Below are 19,524 nucleotides of genomic sequence, written 5' to 3'. Positions count from 1 at the left end.
ATAGTAAAGAATTACAGTAGTCCAGCCTTGAAGTAACAAATGCATGGACTAGTTTTTCAGCATCACCCCTGGAAAGAATGTTTCTAATTTTGGTGATATTCCGGAGGTGAAATAAGGTACTCTGGAAACCTGTTTAATATGGGATTTGAATGACATGTCTTGGTCAAAAATAACACCAGATTTTTTTACTTTATTACCAGAGGCCAAGTTAAAATTAATAAATTAATTTTTTGAGGACTCTTGTCCAAAGATTACAACTTCTGTCTTGTCAGAATTTAAATGCATGAAATTTAAAGTCATCCAGCTTTTAATGTAATCAAGACATGCCTGTAGTCAAAGTAATTGATTGCATTCATCAGGATTTATGGATAAATATAGCTGAGTGTCATCAGCATAACAGTGGAAATTAATCCCATGCTGTCTGATCATTTTGTCAATTGAAAGCATATATATATAGTAAAGAATATTGGCTCAAGCACTAAACCCTGTGATACTCCACATGTTTGTCATGGAGGTTCTGTTTTCCTTTAACTCAGTTTTCAAAACAAATTTGGTTATCATTGGTAATTCCTCCATTATCAAGGGGGTAATTACTTGTTTAAATAGGATTTGATTGGTTTTGACAACTGTTTTCCAAACCAAGCAAGCTCAGCTCTGAATAGATTAAATAAAAAATAAAGCATCCGATATGCAATTTATATGAAATGCAACTATTTACAAAGCTGGCAAGACTCTCTACTGAATTGAAGGGAACAAAATCGTTCAGGTAGCCTTACACTAATAATATATCATTACCAGTATCATTACACATCACCAGACTGTCATGTAGCTCAACTTGAAACCCGCCTTTGATTTCAAATAAACCCACTTTGGATAGTTCATGTCAACGATAGGCCTGTTATTATGTCAGTAAAATCTTATAGCTAAAAAACTTTTTACTATTTAGTCATAATTTGTTGTGTGGTTCTTTATATCGTAGATCATAGTTCTTCAACTAAAATTGCTTGGGTTCCACATGGGCTCCCTTTCTGTCAGAAGAGGTTTTATTGTTTTAGCATTTTACTTATCATTCTAATTTCTTGTCCTACAAGATGAACGCATTGAACACTATTAATCCTCAAACAAGCAGGTATTGCAGCCAAAGGAAGAGGGTAATCACTGTAAGCACTGGCATTTTAAATTTAATATGCTACAGTGCCATTATCAGTGACTTAAAATATGCTTTAATCATTTCTAACTCGAAATATATATATTTCAAGTATTATGAAATCTTTGCAAATTCTAAGATCTGAACTGAAAATCTGAGACAAACAAATAGTTCAAATTCTTTTATTTAAATGCAGAAAAGTAGCACTGTTCACACTGTTTGTGCTATACTCTGTAACTTTTCCAAACATTTTACAAAATAGCCCATATGGGTATTTCAACAAAACACGTAAACATGTTTAGGTTACCTATCTATGAAGACCTTCTTCTTCTTCTTTTTTTTTTTTTTTTTACAGATTTCTTCATGGTCTGGAGGGAAGAATCCTACATCTGGACTGGAGTCCTTTAGTTACAAACCACTGTCGTGCCTCATTGAATGAAAAGGCAAGTGTTTTCAGCGTGTGTAACACACCCACATTTTTTATCATTATTTCTTTATCAGGCCGGTAGCTACCTGATGTTTTCGGCAGAAAAAATGTTTAGTATTGTGGTTACGGATCGCACAAACACTTGTGATTGCCTTTGGGTCTGGTGCTGCGGGCCAGAGGAGTTTGTCCTGTCGCTCAGCACTGCCTGAGGAGGAGGAAGAGGTGGGAGATACAAAGCGGGGGTTCGAGTGTGGATCTGATCTTCAGAATTCTCACAAGAACCACAATAAATGCCATTCAGATTTCAAAACACTTTGGGGAAATTTTGATGGCAGAAAATTTAAACTTTGGAAACATCAAATGCTACAATATTTGCATTTTGATAAACTGTAATATTCATATTGAAAGTGTGCAAGCCAAAATTAAAAGTTCTCACAAAAAGAAAATCAGTAATAAAAAAATGCTGGGTGCTTGTGATCCTACTTACTGTGAAACATTTGCTGAATATTTGCAGCTCTTAGTACGATATTAAAATGCAACCCAGACATGTAATTATTAATGGCAAATACTTTGTGTTACATTTTCTATTTTAAGAGTATTTAAATTTGTCCGAGAACTCTAAAAAAATAAAAAAAAATAAACCTGTCCCACGGTGACTCTACATCTTTACGCCTGTGCCAGTGGACCAAGTTCTCACACAAAATTATTCCAAAGGGACGCAAATGGACCGTAACCCACATTTGGACACACCATATTTACTTGTATTGATTTGGGTTTCTTCCACCTTCCCAATTTTTAATTTTGCCATCTTTCATTGTCTCTGTATTTTTGTTTGTTCTTTTATCAACATGCCTCAGTGTTTCTGTGATAAGGTTAAAATCCATAAATCAGTGAAATAAAGATAAACAAAAAATATTTTGAATTTTTTTCCCCCACATAACCACTAGAGGGTGCGGGTCACCCTTTTCCCACGACAGCATGTTCTCAGAGTGCTTTGTGTGTGCGTGCGCCTGTGCGTGCGTGCGTGTGCGTGCGTGTTTGTGTGTGTGTGCGTGCGTGAGAACGAGGAGGTCTTGTTTGGCTCCGCCCACCGCCTGTGAGGCAACGCTCAGGGCACCGCGCGCACACACACGGTCCACGCTTGTAGCTATGGAAACTCTTCGATGGCAACATCCAGCAGCCTGTTCGGAGACCATCCTCATACCTCTCAGAGGTGCTGAGCGTGTGCAGCTGTACGGCGGTCCCTGAATGAAACGCTGCAAGATGGCGATGACGAGACTCGTTGCCTGCCTCGTCCTGTGCACCAGCCTAGGTGAGTCGTTCGTCCCCGTCCGCTGGACGCCGTTACGACGGCGTACTTAGCGAGGTCAGGGTTCGGTTAGTAAAAAAAAAATAAAATAAAAAAAAATCTGAGCCGGAGGACGGAGCTCTTCTTTCCGCTAACCAGAGGGCTAGCTTGACGCGAACAGGCTGGGGAATGTCAGGAGAGCTCACAGGATTTGTGTTGCAGTCTCGGGGAGCAGTCAAGACATTTTGTCACTAAAAGCAGCCGTGAAGTCGGGCTAATAACTGGATTCCAACACGTCCTGCCGCTTGTCAACGATGCAGCACAGAGTGCAGGAGGGGGAGAAATAAATTTGCATTGTTGTACAGTAGGGGCATGGGAGCATCTGTGTTTGCCTTTCTTTAGCAGATGTCTCTGAGGAAATTTCCAGAATAAGAGCAAATGTTTGGTTTGAAGCAACGGGACATCCACATGGCGGTGACCTGTGGGCGTTTGAAATCCCAGGGGCCTGCAGAGAGAGCACGCAGAAATGTCCTGCATGTCCCCTTAAATGGCTCCAAGTAACACCAAGAACCCAAGTCCCTTGGCTTGAGTCAGTCTAATATTTGCAAAGCGCTTCTCATGAGTTAGATATTATTAGTGAGTGATTATATTACAGCGGGCGTGGAATGACGTGATGTGTTTTATTTGCTTTCTTCTTCATAGCTGGAGAGTTTGCGTGTCTCCAAAGTTGACAAGAAATTAGATTTTGGCCCTAAAGTATTTATTATGCTCATAACTAGTGACTCTTATCACGTTAACCCGTTTGAGCGTGTAGCTGTGCTTAAATGTCTGCATCTGCAACATGATCAGTCAGCCTGTTTTCCCCTAATCAGCTCTGATCGGCTGTTTAAACCCTAAATAATAATAATATTTTATCTCCCGCTGTCTATTAAATGCATCCAAACTAAAAGCGTCCAACATTTCCAGTCTATAAATGTGTCCATCTGCACTTTGATGCCATTTTTTTTTTAAGTTTCAGGAAAATCAATTAACAGTAAATGGGGATTTCATTGTAATTCCTTCCCACAATATAATTATTGCTGAGTTAGATTCAAAGTTACCACCTCTATTAAATAACTCGCAGGCAATTTGTTTTGTTCTCATGGAAAGAAAGAATGAAACTGGCAAGAAAACTTTGCCAGGAAAGGTCTGAAGTCTGTAAATCGTGTAAAAACACACTTTTTTCAGGAGACCAGTGCTGAAGGTTAGGGGGATGTATCAGTTTTAGCGTCAGTAAAAATCTCCTGAAAAAGAGTCAACATTTTTTCTTTTTTTCCACTGAATGTTTGCCAGAGTTCAATATTTGTGCATCGACACAGATTGAAAAGTCGACACAGATTCTAAAAGCCCGGAATGACCTGTGATCGATGTCGGGAGGTGCACAGCTCAACGCAGCAGCAGGAGGAACGATGAAAATTCATGCTCTCAGACCCGAGTTGACGGTATACCGTCTAACCTCACATTTTTAGGCTCTGAATAATGAATAAGGAGAAGAGCATTGTTTAATTCATCCTTGAGGCGCAGCAGTGGCACATAAAGCCCAATTCTTTTGGTGAAATGAAGCGTAAGTGATGCTCCGGCTTTCTTGTTGTTCTAATTTTAATGAAGGGGAGGTAGGTGGTTCAGTTTACCCACCTTCAAACAATAATAGTCGTCCTTATTGAGTTTTTTTTCCCCGTTATATTGCATTTTGATATCAAGATTTCAAATGCGCAAGTTAAGACAAGCAGATATATTCCATTTAAACAGCTATAAATGTATTTAAACTACTCTTATTTTTGTTTTCTTTGTCACTCCTTTCTTTTCTTATCTGTCCTTGGTAACCTTTGCCTCTTGTAATTGTCGTAGCCTTATCCAATTTGCTGCTGTGCCATTAATTAGATAATTGTTTTTCAGAGGAAATCTGCCACGGACACTGCAAGGCAACCAGACCCACCATTTTTTATTTTTTATTTTTTGCCTAAGCTGCAAACACAGAAGACAAAAAAACGAAAGAAAAAGCCAATTACCCACCACAAACCACTGATTTATTTTTTGTTTGCCTTTAAATAATCTGATTAAATTCAAAGTAATTGATTTGAACGTTTAATTAAGTGAAATTCACTTACATTATAGATGAACATTTTTTTTTTTTTTATTAACAGAACCTGTACTCCATCAAATCAGTTCAAGTTGAGTTTCCAAAGCGTGAAACTTGTCATATTTCACCTCTTAGGTCATTTGGTATCGAAACTTAATATATATTAGTCATTGGTTGTTCTCGGTGTCTCCTGAGGAGCTGAGGAGGTCGAGAAAACTGCGGCTCGGTTTTATACACTGCACAAACGGACCTGAAATAAGTAAAATGTTCTTAAAACTTGTGTTTTTTGTCCTTCATTTGAGCAGGTAAATACAATTATCTGCCAGTGGAATGAGTAATTTGACCCCTAAAATAAGATAATTGGACATCCTGCACTTGAAGTAAGATGATGGAGATGAATTGTTCCTATTTTAAGTGTAAAAATCTTATTCTATTGGCAGATCATCTGCTCAAATCAAGGACAGATACACTCATTTTACGAAGATTTTACTTATTTTTAGTTCCATTTTTGCAGTGTAGCTCCTCTGCTCCTTCTTCACTCCCCTGATTTAAGGAGACCAAGACAAGGGCGAAGCACAGTATCCTCTGCCCCTATCACACGCATCCCTCCGGTACTAAATAACAACTGGACTGTCTGTGTGTAATCTACTGGGAGGACTTTTTTTTTTGTTTTGTTTTTTGCTACGCAGTCAGTCCAGTATGCCGTGGTTCCCAGTGGTCCCGGCTCCAGCGCCGGGCCTTTCAGCACGTTTTGCAGCGACAGCACTGGAATGCCTGGGAATAGGCTTTTTATAGCGGCACAGGATCAACAACTTTGGTTTGCGAGGATGGGGACGCGCGGCTGGTTGTTTTTCCAGACATAAGAGGATTGCAGAAGTTGGCTATTTAAAAGCAGGGCTGCCTCCGAAACAGGCTACACAACCCATTTCGTTTTTTTTTTCGCCTCTCACAATAAGGGAGGGATTAAAAACGAGGCTGCCTTCGCTTTTTCAGCGAACACCGAGATTATTTCCCTGAACCAGAAATGCCGCCTTCTCTTTAGCCCAGATTGTGTCACCGGGGGACAAAGCATATTTGTTTAGATGCTTTTATTATAAGCATTGGTAATTAGCTACGCCCTGGCCCGTTAATTGAGTGCACTTTGTCTTTCCCACGGCCTAAAAACCTCCAGCGATGTTAATTTTATGGAAGTAGTTCCCTTCTTTATACGTTTTGCCCCGGTGTAACCCCCCCAGTCACAAATCTAGTTATTGCGTGATCCAATTAAGCAAGGTCTTTTATTTGTTTTGCTAAATGGACGTGAGGGGAGTGACCTTTTTGCCAGAGTACTTATCAAAACAGATGTTCGCTTCAAATCTGCTCACTAGATGTTTTCTGTTAACTTACAATGAATCGTCACACACAGCCATGTCGCAACCCGTGTGACTGGGAAGGCTTTTGTGTGTGTGTTTTTTTTTTAGGTTATCTAATTTCATGTCCCGACCCAGTCCTGTATGCTGTAAAACCCCCGTAAAAAACACTGAAAATGTGATTTGTATTCACCCCGTCTGACTCAACACTTTGCAGAATCAGCTTTCGCTGTGGGTAGAGCTCCGGTTGGACCGTAGCCTGAAGGCGAACCTCCGCCCCAGCCTCGGTCTTTTCCACCCTCTGACAGGTTTTTCCTCGGGATTACCCAGGGTTCATCTCCGTCTCACCTTCCAGCTTTCCGTCCCCACATAGCGTCTTGTGCGTAGGCCTAAAGGTTCAGTTCCTACTCTCATGACAAGGGCACCTTCCTCCGTATCTGTGCTGTCCTCCACGTCGCGTCCTGTAAACTTCAAAAAGGGGCTGTTTATGTTTTGTTTTGTTTTTTTTACCGATGGCTTTCTTCTTGTCACTCTTCCATACCGGCCAGGTTTGTAAAGTTGCGCATCTAATTTTATCCCTGTTGACGGATTCTCCTACCCGACCTGTAGGTCTGTGCAGCTCCTCCAGAGTTACCATGGATGTCCTTGGTGCCTCTCTGGTTAATGCTGTCCTTGCGTAGCCCTTTCGCTTCAGGTCAGGGCCGTGCAACCTGTGGCTCTTCATGCCTCTGCGGCGACTCTTACTAACATTGACAAACAGAGCATTGTTTTAGATATAAAGGTAATAAAAGCCGCAGCTTTAGCTGTTTTTCTGTGTTTTCACACAGTGTTGGCAAGCAGCTTACCCAACTAAATGACAATAATGTAACACAGAAGTATTTTTCTTAATTAAATCACAAGCTACGTGACTTTATTTCTATTTTCCATAGATATGGATTGTTACATTTAATAAAGATGTATTCATTCTGTTAATTCTAAGCATTTTGTGTTTTCTTTGTTCTAAAATGCGACAATAGGAAATATAATGAAGGTTTTAACCATAAAAGGTGGGGAGCCTTGTGGTTAGAGCGGCACGCTTGCGTTCTGAGAAGGCAGCAAGGGCCCAGTTCGATTCCTGCAGGCGGCCACTATGGGTCCCTGCGTAAGACCCTCAGCCCCAGATTGCCGTAAAAGGCTTCCCACTGCTCCCTAAGGGATGGGTAAAATGCAGAAGACACATTTCACTGGAATGAACAATTGCCACGACAGATAAAAAACTTTTATTATGAGTTTTTTTACAGGGAAAATGGCAATTCTAGGGGTCAGGGAAAATTGTATTTAGTAGCAGCGACACCAGCGGGACACTTTGGCTTGTAAAGGCGGCTGGACCCTGGTTTCAGTGGATGACCATGTCTTGGTAAGTTTCCAGCTGTGCCATCCCCTTTCCTTTTCGACATCACGGATAAACAATAAATTGGACGGCTGGGTGAAATGCGCCAGCACGGGAAAAGGTTTAGAGCGGTGTGAAAACTTTGGCCAAGGCTCTTGCTCCTCCAAAAACGCGTCCCGTTGTGCTCCGCGGTGTCTGCAGCTGCAGGAGGAGCGCCGCGACAGCAGCTCAAAGGGCTGCACGGGGATGTGCGGAGGAAGCGTTTGTCGAATGGATTCTCCTCGTGTTTCACAGGATGTCCAGTCACAGCGGCAGTAAAAATAGATCCTGATGCACAGAGTGGGAAAGTCAGCAGCAGAGACGGAAGCAGAGACCTGGGAGTCAAATCTCATCAGTGTCCTCGGCTGTGTTTATATGACCGGATACTTTGGCGGGACCCCGCGTTTCTTCCTCCTCTGACTAAGCAACAGCCATCCCCTCTGTTGTACCGTGCAGCACATCTCAGGGTCATCCATCTGCTAACAAGGATGTGTTGAATAAATACCTCCGAGTGCATGGTGCCTCAGGCAAACAGGCATGTCTGGTTGCATTCAGGAGCTGCTCGGCTGATTATTATTGTCTTACTTCTGCCCTCATTTACAATCCCCCTTGTTCGGCCCCCGCTGCGAGCAGGAACGCCTTCATTACTCAGCGTGGGAGCTATTATTTGCATGTCTACCCGGCAATTACTGCATTTAAATGTGGCTCGGATGAAAAAAAAAAAAAAGAAGAAAAAAAGGTCGAGTGCAGGGTACCAGTGGCAGAATAACACTGATTATCTGTCACGCTGAACACAGACACGCCAAATAGCAATCTTAAGATTTTCTTAATTTGTTGTTGCTCTATGCCCTCCCTTACCCTCAAATTTAGCTGTCTTCCAATTAAACTGGCATTTTTATTTCTGGCCCAGTTTGGATGGAACCTGTGAATTACGCCACTTGCCATTACGGTCTGACATTTATAAAATAACACAAATAGCTCTGAGCAGTTAATTCAATCAGTGAACCTAAAATTAAGTTAATATCACGTGTTCTGGTTGCGCCAGAGGGAAATCTAGATGGTCGATTAATTATGGTCCAAAAGGGAACACATGGTTACTTAACTCCAGAATACGTTTATTGAAAATCTTTTGCGGCGGTACCGATCAGGCGAGCGATTTGCAATTTTCCCTGACGTCTAACTTTGACTAGATAATAATTGGATTTTTGGGGATTATAAACCCTGAAATACAAATAAAAAATGTTCTGTGGTTCCCTTTGTAGATGTATTAGTGTTAAGTCCGACAGAAAATGAAGGGATTACAAGACTACCCCCATTTATGCATGAAAGCATATGTTGTTTTTTTTTTATATATATATGAACACATAAATGAATTGGGAGGGGGCGCTTGTGTTTAAAAAAAGATATGTTTGGTTCTTCCACTAAACTAATATACAGACAATAAATGTGCATTAAATTTGTCATAATTTATGATGAAGATATCATTTTTTTGTTATGGAAAAGAAGTAGGAGCTCTGATCTAATGAGTCAGTCATCGTTGATCAGTTCCAGGTTTTCTTCATCTACATATTCTCATCCAGACATTTGTGAGTTGTTGGAAAGTAATGCTAAAACTAATGACATTCTAACATAAGCATTTCAGTAAGACATCCAGAGCAGCACCCCCCAGGAGGAAACATGAACAGATCTGTTGGTAACATGTTGACAGTTTTCGTCTATTTGCATCGGATCACATAGAACTTACATTACTAGTATAAACTTTAACCATAACAAGATAATCCTTTGTCAATATAGATGCCCTGATCAGAATCTCGTGACCGATTTCTAACCTGCAGTTTGTGCGACGTGTTTATGGGCCGAGATCGATGCCCGGTTTAAAGACAATGCATCAAAAACATGTAAGAACAGCTCTCAAACTCTTTTAAATTGACATTTTAGGTTATCTTTAGCATCTTAAATGAGAAACCGGTGCGGTTAGGTTTACTGACTTTAAACAGCACTGGTTGTGGGATTCCCTTCAGAGAATGAAGATCCTTTCCTGACCTCCAAGTCCGGCTTGATCGGTTCAAGGTAGCGGTTAAAACCTCAAAAGGACAAAAGAGAGCACCTTTGCTTTCCTGCTGTTCAGCCTTCCTGTTATCCATCTGCCTTTGCTCTCAGGTAGACTGAATGAACCTGACATTTTAGAAGCATCTTATATCTCTGCGCTTCCTGCGGAAACTAGCCACCTCTTCAGTCTTCATTCAGTTACAGCATCTGAGACCTGAGACTTGGGTTTGTTCTAGGTATTTGGTATTTGGAAACGGTTGTATTTTTGTTTGTTTGTTTTCGAGTAGATTAAGCTGAAAATCAGACGAGGCCAGTTACCAGCTGATTTTTGTTTCTGTGCATCTTATAAATAAATAAAGCCTAAAGAAAGCTCTGTCACTTAGTTTCCGGGCCCGGCTGAGCTGCAGCACTCAGCACAAAGACTGTAGTCCCCTTTTAAAATGCGACTTGCGCCAGATGCACGCCATTATTCTGCTGTGGCGTTCTCCTCAATCTGTGGGCAAAAACCTGTGAAACAACCCGAAACTCTGCAGGTCTGTTCTGCTCGAATTGAGCCGAAACACAAAAGATCCGGCTCACTGCCGTGACAAATGAATTCATTTTGTGACAGTTGTTGATTATTTAGGTTTCTCGCATCACGGGTGATCCGCTTTCCAGTAATTAACTTATTCTGCGTTAAAGAATAATCAAATTAGTGATAAAGTCAAGATATTCCAGCTACAAGTTGAATCCAAAAGCCTTTTCTGTGTGGTCCACGTACTCATTAAGTTGTAGAACTCAAGTGCTTTGGCCTGAGGCATTAGTCTCCTTAAATATATAAATAGGAAGTAATTAATGAGACGTTTTCACACTGAATCAGATCCCAAGGCTCCCCGGCTCTCCTGGTTTATCTGTCTAATCCACTGGTTATTAGGCAACGGGCCTGATTAATAATGTCTCCTGATGAAAATGCTGCCTTTTTTGCTCTGAGGGGTTACTCAGCTTTTATCATGTTGTTTCATTCTGTTTGTTTTGCTTGTTTTTTTTTTTTTTTTCTTTCTTCACAGGCTCCATTCCATCATCACTTGGTGTAATCCTCCGAACCACAGACAAGATCGTTTGGGCAAATGAGTTTGAGCGTAAGTTGCAGGAGAAGAAACCTAACCTTTTTTTTCCCCTAAAGTACCTTTTATTCTTCTGATCTGGGCTCTCCGTCTCTCCCTCTCTCCCTCCCTCCCTTTCCCTCGTGTGTTTTCTCCTCAGCCATTGAACTGACCTGTTTGATAGAGTCCATTTCGACAAACAACCCCAGGATAGAGTGGAAGAAGATCAAAAACGGTGTTCCCAGTTACGTGTACTTTCAGAACAAGATATCAGGTAAACCTCTCGGAGAGTCTACTTTTGGGGTAAACCCTCACAAAAATTTCAAAGCGAGGCGTCAGAACTCCCGAGCCGAGCCGAAGGAAAGAACGGGGCCTTTTTAAAGAGCTCTGTTTTTGAAGCGTGAAGTCACGCAGTGTATTTCAATGAGGAACTGTAAAGTCTTTTCTTCTCTCTCTCTAAAAGGGGACCTGGAGAACAGAGCTCAGCTCAGAGAGCCAGCCAACATTCTGATCTTCAACACTTCTCGAGCAGACACGGCAGAGTACCGCTGCGAAGTGGCCGCCATCGAAGATCAAAGGGACTTTGATGAGATACTTATTAGTCTCGCAGTTAGAGGTATGGGGAGCAAATGTAGTGCAAACCTACTGCGGGGGGGTTGAAATGCGCTATATTAAATGTATTTTAAGAGCAAATTACTATACAGTTAAATCAAAGAATCCATTTTTGTGTTTTAAGTACGCCTTTGCATATGGGAGTTGCTTGCAAGATGAGCTAATGGACTACTGGGACTTAGTTTTGCAATACTACCAACATGTTTTCTGTCTTCTAGTCTGATTTGGTGGGGGGTAACAGACAGCTTATGGAGTTCTTTCAGCATTTTTTTTTTGTTGATAATCACTACTAAGGAACACTTTGACTGCAATATCAAGGTTCACTGAACTGCTGGTGAGTTTTATAAAAGTCACTGTGAAACTTTGCATTCCTTAGCAGTAGCACTCTCTGACCCACCACCAGAGGCAGGCAATTTCAGCCACATATTTAGCCGTATTTAGACTCTGACTGGCACAGAGACAACCAAAAGAAAGAGCATCGGCAGCCTTGGCTGATCGTAGCAGACACAAATCAAAGACTGCACGTTCAGACACGTGTAGACTTTTCAGCTCGCTTACTCAAATAACGTCCGTCAAAAAACACACCTAATAGCACAACCTTTATGTTTGATGACAAATGTCAGTCCTAGTAAAGTTTAATACATTTTTACATTGAAGCCCAACTAGAAATTAAGTCTATAAATCAACAGGTGACTGGAATGAATATATTTCGGGGTTAAAAGGTCCTGGTGTCAGAAACCTGATGTTTTTCCGTCACTGAAGTGCAGGTGGCTGAGACAACAACACTTTCCCTTTAGACGCTGTTAATGAGGAAAGGAGAATCAAACCTATTTCCAGTCTGAGTCAGACGTCTGTGCTTCCTCTGAAACATTTCAGAAGAAGCCCAGAGATGTGAGAGGCTATATAAGAGGAAACTGAATTATCTGCAGCATTTCGACACATATCTGCAGTTCGTTCAGGCTGTGAGAAAGTGAGAGAGAGTGAGAGATTTAGCAGATAACAGAAAGGGTAAACATATTACAGGAAAATAAATGGTTTATCCTTTGGAGTTTTCAAGCTCTGTTTGGCATTTAGATTTGGAAATATTGACAACCTTTTGGAAATCTCTGAGTTAAAGGTCTTTTCTTTAATGTACAGACAGAGATTGCCATTTTTGGAATGGTCGCTGCACTATAAACCCACTGATAGCTAACATAAGACTATTAATGGAAAGCCCTTTGTTGTATCTACTTTAAAGGCATACTATGCAACATTTTTCAGTTAATTAATATGTTCCATACCGTTTTGGATGATTAAATGAGTCATTTCAGGTTGAACAAAGGTTTTCTCGGCCGCCCTGGTGGTCTGTGGGGGAAATACCGCACTTGCAATTGCAGGAGCAGTCGGCCCGCAGTCACAGGCTCAGTAGTCTCGTGTGCATCACGAGAGTCGGTCTTGCTTTACGGCGAGAACTGCTACACGCCCGCAGTGAAAGGTGTGCTCGTTGGTAGCGCAGTGGCGATATTTGTGCAGTTATCATGGCGGAACCAGCGAGAAAACAGCGAAAGCCCATGTCGGAGCAGGCAAGAAAGAGGAAAAGGGCTCTGGACAGAGAGAGGAGTCGTACACGGGTAAACATAGAAGGCTGCAAGGCTGACGCGGACCTCGCGTTTCTGCTGATGCGATTGTAAGTAACATTGTAGGGTTTCCCTCACGCTACCGCCTCGCCGACATTCCAAAATAATAATAATAAAAAAATAAAACTAACTCGATATGCGCGCCGCTCCGCTCAGCCGGTCAGCGGTGCAAAGTTTGTTTCCCCCCCCCCCCCCCCCCCGCTCCGCTCAGCCGGTCAAATAAACATGCAAGCATATCGAGTTTTATTATTATTATTATTATAATCTTTTTTTATGTTGGCGAGACGCTACCGCGGCGGCTGCGGCTTGGCGAGGCGGTGGCGGTAGCGTCTCGCCAACATAAAAAAAAAATAAAAAATAATAATAATAAAACTGGCGAGGCGGCGGCGGTCGCGGCTTGGCGAGGCGGCGGCGACCGCCTCGCCAAGATAGCGCTGCGGGAAGCTTGATGTTCATACCTTCACTGTGTTATTCATTGTTTGTACTGCCGTTTATTCCACTTTTCGTTGCGTTCGCCTGTCTGCTAAGCTCAAAACAACCGCGCCTGGCTTGACGGAGGAACCAGAACAGCTGAGCATCTTTACGACAGTGCACTTTTACTTTCGCCCTCTTGGGGGAGCCTCGCTGGAAAATCAACCCCGGTTGCATAGTATACCTTTAATAAAACACTGTTTTGCAGCATCTGTTCTTTCACATATGGTGTTATGTTGTCTCTGCTGAGGGGTTGGACAAATATTTTTAAATGGTTTGATATCTTCTTATGTTAAAGTTCTTAAAGAGAAACTGAAATCTGCTAAGCTTGCTATTGAAACATCAGAGCTTTACAAAAAACAAAGATTGGAGACCTGCCAAAAAAAAGGACTGATTTGTATATCTCTTGTAAAATCACTTTTCTTCTGTTATCAGTTTATAAGCTTCAGTTGTCACATGCCACGTTTATTTTCACCATGTGATAGATAGAAAAGTCCAAAGCCGTTGTACTGATGGGAGCTTTGGCTTGTGTGCAGTGAAACCGGTTGTACCACGGTGCAGCGTACCGGAGTCTGTCACAGTGGGAACGTCCACAGAGCTGCGATGCCTAGAGAACGAGGGCTTTCCTGCTCCCCAGTACCGCTGGTTCCACAACAACGAGGAGCTTCCTCAAGATCCAAAAGCCAGCCAGAGATTCGTCAACGTCTCCTACATCATCAACCCCGACACTGGAAGCTTGGTAAAAATAGACAAAAACATGGAGACAAAAACCTATTGCTACATTTATTGCTTGTTTAATTTCATATAAAGAGTGAAAAGTATCACTAAAAACATATTTACAGATTTTTTTGTTCTACATTACCTGAAACAAGCGTCTTTTTGAAGGCTATTTTAGTGGACATCTTTAGTCTTAAACGTAATCCGTTACAGATTATGTAACATAAACAGCTTAATCTGAATAAAACCTTAACCATTGAATGACTAATTGCAGGAATAATCCCTCTGTGCAAGGATATCCAGTGAGACAGCTTAACCAAACACTGACATATGAAAGGACGATAATGTTGCATTCACAGCAAATCTGCCATATTTATTATTCGCAAAAAATAAATAAATAAACTGTAATCAGATTGAAAAAATGTCATCTAGCAGATGTCAGCACCATAAAAACAATGTAGGTGTGATCAGGCCCATTTGAAAATATTTTACTGTACAGTCAGCTTTAATTCATTATGGCATAGCGAGTGTTTTGCACATAAAACCTCAGTCAGTTTGTACAGTGCTGCCAATCTGACTTAATTAAATGACACATTATACACATTATGTTTGCTTTCAGGAGAAAAGCTAACTATATATATTTTATGTATATGTATATATATATATATATATATTATAATATATATATATATATATATATATATATATATATATAATATACTATAATATATATATATAATATAATATATATATATATATAATATATATATAAATATATTATACTATAATATATATATATATATATATATATATATATATATATATATATATATATATATATATATATATATATATATTGATCAGGTTAATTACCTTTTTAAAGTATGAGAAAGTTTGTGATTTGGTTTTATACATTTTCAAACCTAAACAAGTATAGAAAAGCATTTGTGGTTTTCAATATTTTATTTACCGGTCCACAAGTTTCTACATAATAATTATACCAGTTATCACGACATCAGCTATCTCAAGGCATTGTCACTTAAAAAACTGGTCTATATGATACTCTGAGACATTAAGATAGAAAAAACAAAAAGCAATGTTATATCTCCTGTTAACACCGAAACAGTAAATCTTGTAAATTTTGGAGCTTTTTTAAGCTTGAAACACAAGGATACTGAATCCAAATCTTTGTGTTAAAAAAAAAAAAAAATCACATTAAACATTTAGATTCAGACGTCAAAGATGACTCTACCCAAAGATAAATAAAAGTTTGTTTCTTGAAAAATTTTAAAATGGAAAATGTGTAGGAACCCATGTATTTATTTAGAATAAATTGAAGCAGGGGCAAAAAGCATTAGATTGTCAATGACCAGCGACTGTTGCAACGCAGAGTTAGTGTAAAATATAAACCGTCTTTTGTAAATGGTGATATTTGCACATTCTGTTGTTTTTGTTCTATATTCTGAATACAAAGATTGTGAGTATGACACATTCAAGGAACCATTTCCCATTTATTTGTAAACAACATGTAAGGATTTTTGAATAATTTATACAGTCAGTGCTGGTGCAAATCAGTTTAAGCTCTGAATCGACCCTAATGTATTTATTACTAACGTTACTTGCATTAAGCTGGTGGCAGAAGGTCATATTTAAATTACAGCCACCTTCACTTTAACGCTTTTTGCTTTGTGAATGATGCTGCGATAGCGGTAACGATGTGTGCAATTGTGTTTGTAGAGAATGTCATGTAGCTGTTTCTCTGCTGGGTGTTCTTAGGTGTTAGCAGTCTAACTGTGTCCCAGTGCACTGAAGGTTTTCAAAATGATCTCCTCAGAAATTCCGACGGGTGAGAAAAGAGGACGCAGGCGAGTACTACTGCCAGGCAAAGAATGACGCTGGAAACGCACAGTGTCCTCCAAAAATGATGGAAGTCTGTGAGTGATATGTTTGCAGTTTTACATATGGCATTTGAACATGAAAGTAGAATGCGGTTTAACAGAGGGAAGATATACATAAAAATATGTGGGTTTGACAAAGGAAGTTTTATGTAACTTCATTACTGGAAAGAAAATATTGTGACAGATCTAATTGAGTTCAGTTCAGTTGATTTATACAATGCCAATTCACAACACATGTCATCTTAAAGCAATTTGATCATTATCTACAGGCCATGAGAATATCATTAGTGACTTTCCCCAGAGCTGCTCCGGTGCTATGATGAGCTCTGAAGCCTGACTAAAACTCTTCCAACAGGTCATAGGTCATATCAAGGGTCTGGGCCATACATACCGTTAAAATTAAAAATATTCACACCCCTGGCAGATGTAGGTTTTAAATAATCTTTAAATTTTGCCAACATGTTTTTTTCTGACTTGAAGTAATGCTAACATGTTGGAGTCTCCCAGTCAGAGTTCAGACCTTTATCAACGTAAATAAAAATCTTAAAAATACCAGTGGACTCATAAAGGTAACACCAATGACAGCTTCCACTGATTATTGAGAAGGGTATAAATACTTTTCAATGTGACATTTTCTAAATAAAGTCTTTTAAAAAAACAGATAAAGTATTATATTCAAATGTTCATTTTTCATTTTGAATCTAAATCTGCTGAGAATATGAATAGGTTGTGGGCTTATTCTCAAAATTTTAATATTCTTTTTTTTTTCACCAAAGGGCTTTTAAAAGGGCAGGAAATCAGGTCATACCTATTGTTAACCTCACGTTTTTGCGTTTTATATCCTGAATCACGGTGACTAGAGATGCACAGATCAGATTCAGGGTTGATTTTGAATCCCAGGTTTTGGATTAGCCAATCCTGACAGCCATGGTCTCTGAGATCTCTTTAAAGGTTACAAACATTTCCAGTTTCAGCAAGGTTTACAACCGATAGAGTCTGAAAACTCAAAGGGATAAAATAAACCACCTTTGCTGTAAGATGTTATGCCTTCCTGGTGTCTTCTGAAGGTGTCACTCTCTCTCCCACAGTCCCAGGCTGGATGAATGCATAGAAAATGCTTCTCCACTTAAAATAGCCAACTACATCGCTGTGCTTCGGTTAACTTTTTTGAAAAAACTTATTGATATTCCGAACAACTAACTGTGAGCCTTCTTCACTCAGTAACAGTATCCACGCTGAAAAGTGTTTTTGTCCATAGGAGCTGCTAACTCTTATGTCGGACACATTTATTGCATGGGGGGAAAAAAAAGAGTTTGACTTTCCGACTGGCGAGTCGACATCAGGGCTGATCAAGATGAAAACCGGCCGACTATGGTCACCATCTGATTTCTCGAATAGCGTTCGTGAAGAACTGTGGAATATCGACTTCACAGCACTCCTCTCTGTGTTTTGTTGCAGGTGATGTTGACGTCCTGGGAATTTTCCTCCAGTCTTGTGGTGGATTGATGGCAGTTGTCACTTTGATTTTTGTAATTTATTTAATGAAACGTTTGTGCTGTTACAAAAGCGTTTACAATGGAAACAAGTGAGTGCACTGTGCGGCTCTGAATATGCAGTAAAATCCACCATGGATGTTGCATTTTTATTTAATTCTGTTTTTGTTCTTCTTTTTTTTCCCCCATTTTAGTTACAATACTCCAGCACAGGCTCCTGCTGTTGACTATGCTGATGCCGATGAGGTAAGATGAAATCTAGAAATTACAAACAGCATTCGCAATCATACGAATAACTGCTGGCTGTTTATTAATGTTTTGCTTTGCTGCTCTTGCTTTTTCCTGTTCTTCACAGGGTCATTTCCGCCACAAGTCCTCGTTCATCATTTGACAGCAGTCACGGGGAAAAGCCGTCAGAGTGAAACAGAAATGAACACAGTTAAGGTTACCTAGCAACAATGATGCTCAAGCTAATGAAGTTTAAGGTGTGACATGGCACATTACTCTCGGATGCACATTAACTCAACTGACTTGCCAAAGTATTCATTAAATTTGTGGCACCAAATATTTTTACACCACCTTTTTCTTCCCATGTGTTGTTGTTAAACTACTTGTTTTGTGTTTTCGGTTCATTTTCCAACATGTTTGTATCGTACAATAAAAGCATTTCAAAGCTGTGAAATTTGATATTTGGTCCTCAGTGCTATCACAAGTTACTGTAAGCTACATTCCCTCTCCATTTTTTTGAATAGTCCTTTTTTATATGATCTTTCAACTTTTTACTGAGCGAACTTGTTTTCGAGAACTCTTTTACATTTGATCAAAAAAACATGTCCTCAATTGTTTCACTGACAAATTAATGTTGTATATAATGTAGATATACAGGCATAACGTAGCAGACTGCAAAAAGGCTGACCCCAACTCATAAGGCACACTTTATCAGCCTTTTTTTTTTTTATTATGTTCACAAATGTTAACAAATATGTGCAAGTACAGATAAAAACGACACATTTGAAAACTGTATACCACACTATGCTGCAAAGTCAACATGTACCATAACAGTGTTAAAGTTAGATTATTATTTTTTTGGAGTGCTGTTTCTGTGTATAAGTGACCTTTTTTTGTGCTTTACAAAAGATTTGTGAGTATTGGACATATTGTCCAGTTGTGATTCAGTATCATACGTACTTACATACTCTTTTGATCTTTTGATTTTAATGCATTGCACTCCATAACTTATTGTAAATACCGAAATAACCTGTTTGTTGGAAATAAATTTCACTGTATTTACTAAGTGTGTTTTTGCAGTGTTGCGTCTGTCTGTTATGACTGTGCAGGCGTGTGTAAATTTTATTTTGTGAAACAACTCAGGAACTGTTGTAAAAACGTCTGCTGTTCACTTGACATCAATGTTTCGTGTTATTTTGTTATTAAATACATTTCAACCGCACAAGTAAATGAGTGACAATTTGTGAATGATTTTATTAGATGTAGCAGAGAAAGTCATTTTGGGAAAACATTAACTGCATGGAAGGAATCCTCCGGGAAATTAGATAATGAGGTTTCATATCAGGAAAGAAGCCAATATAGCAGTAAAGAAATTAGTTTGAAACTAAAGTTATGACTGATACTAGTAAACATGTCTTTCTACAGTACATTGCAAAACTTCCGATGCGCCTGGTCCACAATTTTTCCGTTTACAGCCACACACTTTAGTGTATTCTGTTGTGTTAGAGCAAGACAAAATGGAATATAAATATGAAGTTGAAGAAAAATACGTGGTGCATTGAAATTCAACCCCCATTTGCTTTGATACCTCTAATCAAGATCCAGTGCAACCAATTGCCT

The 19,524-nt window shown here is 39.7% G+C and overlaps 1 protein-coding gene across 1 annotated transcript; it reads left to right on the top strand.

Moving 5' to 3' along the window:
* The first annotated feature begins 2,665 nt into the window (after positions 1–2,665).
* Positions 2,666–18,970, top strand: jam3a (junctional adhesion molecule 3a). Its single transcript, XM_036150334.1, has 9 exons — positions 2,666–2,886; positions 10,834–10,905; positions 11,030–11,143; positions 11,333–11,485; positions 14,105–14,307; positions 16,120–16,219; positions 17,642–17,768; positions 17,871–17,922; positions 18,032–18,970. The coding sequence occupies exons 1-9, from the start codon at positions 2,823–2,825 to the stop codon at positions 18,065–18,067; spliced, it is 921 nt and encodes a 306-aa protein (XP_036006227.1). The 5' UTR covers positions 2,666–2,822; the 3' UTR covers positions 18,068–18,970.
* Positions 18,971–19,524: the final 554 nt, after the last annotated feature.

Source organism: Fundulus heteroclitus, chromosome 18 (assembly GCF_011125445.2).
Source record: "Fundulus heteroclitus isolate FHET01 chromosome 18, MU-UCD_Fhet_4.1, whole genome shotgun sequence".
NCBI lineage: Eukaryota > Metazoa > Chordata > Actinopteri > Cyprinodontiformes > Fundulidae > Fundulus > Fundulus heteroclitus.
Note: the sequence above shows the minus strand (reverse complement) of the source record. Positions and strands in the feature narration are given on the sequence as shown.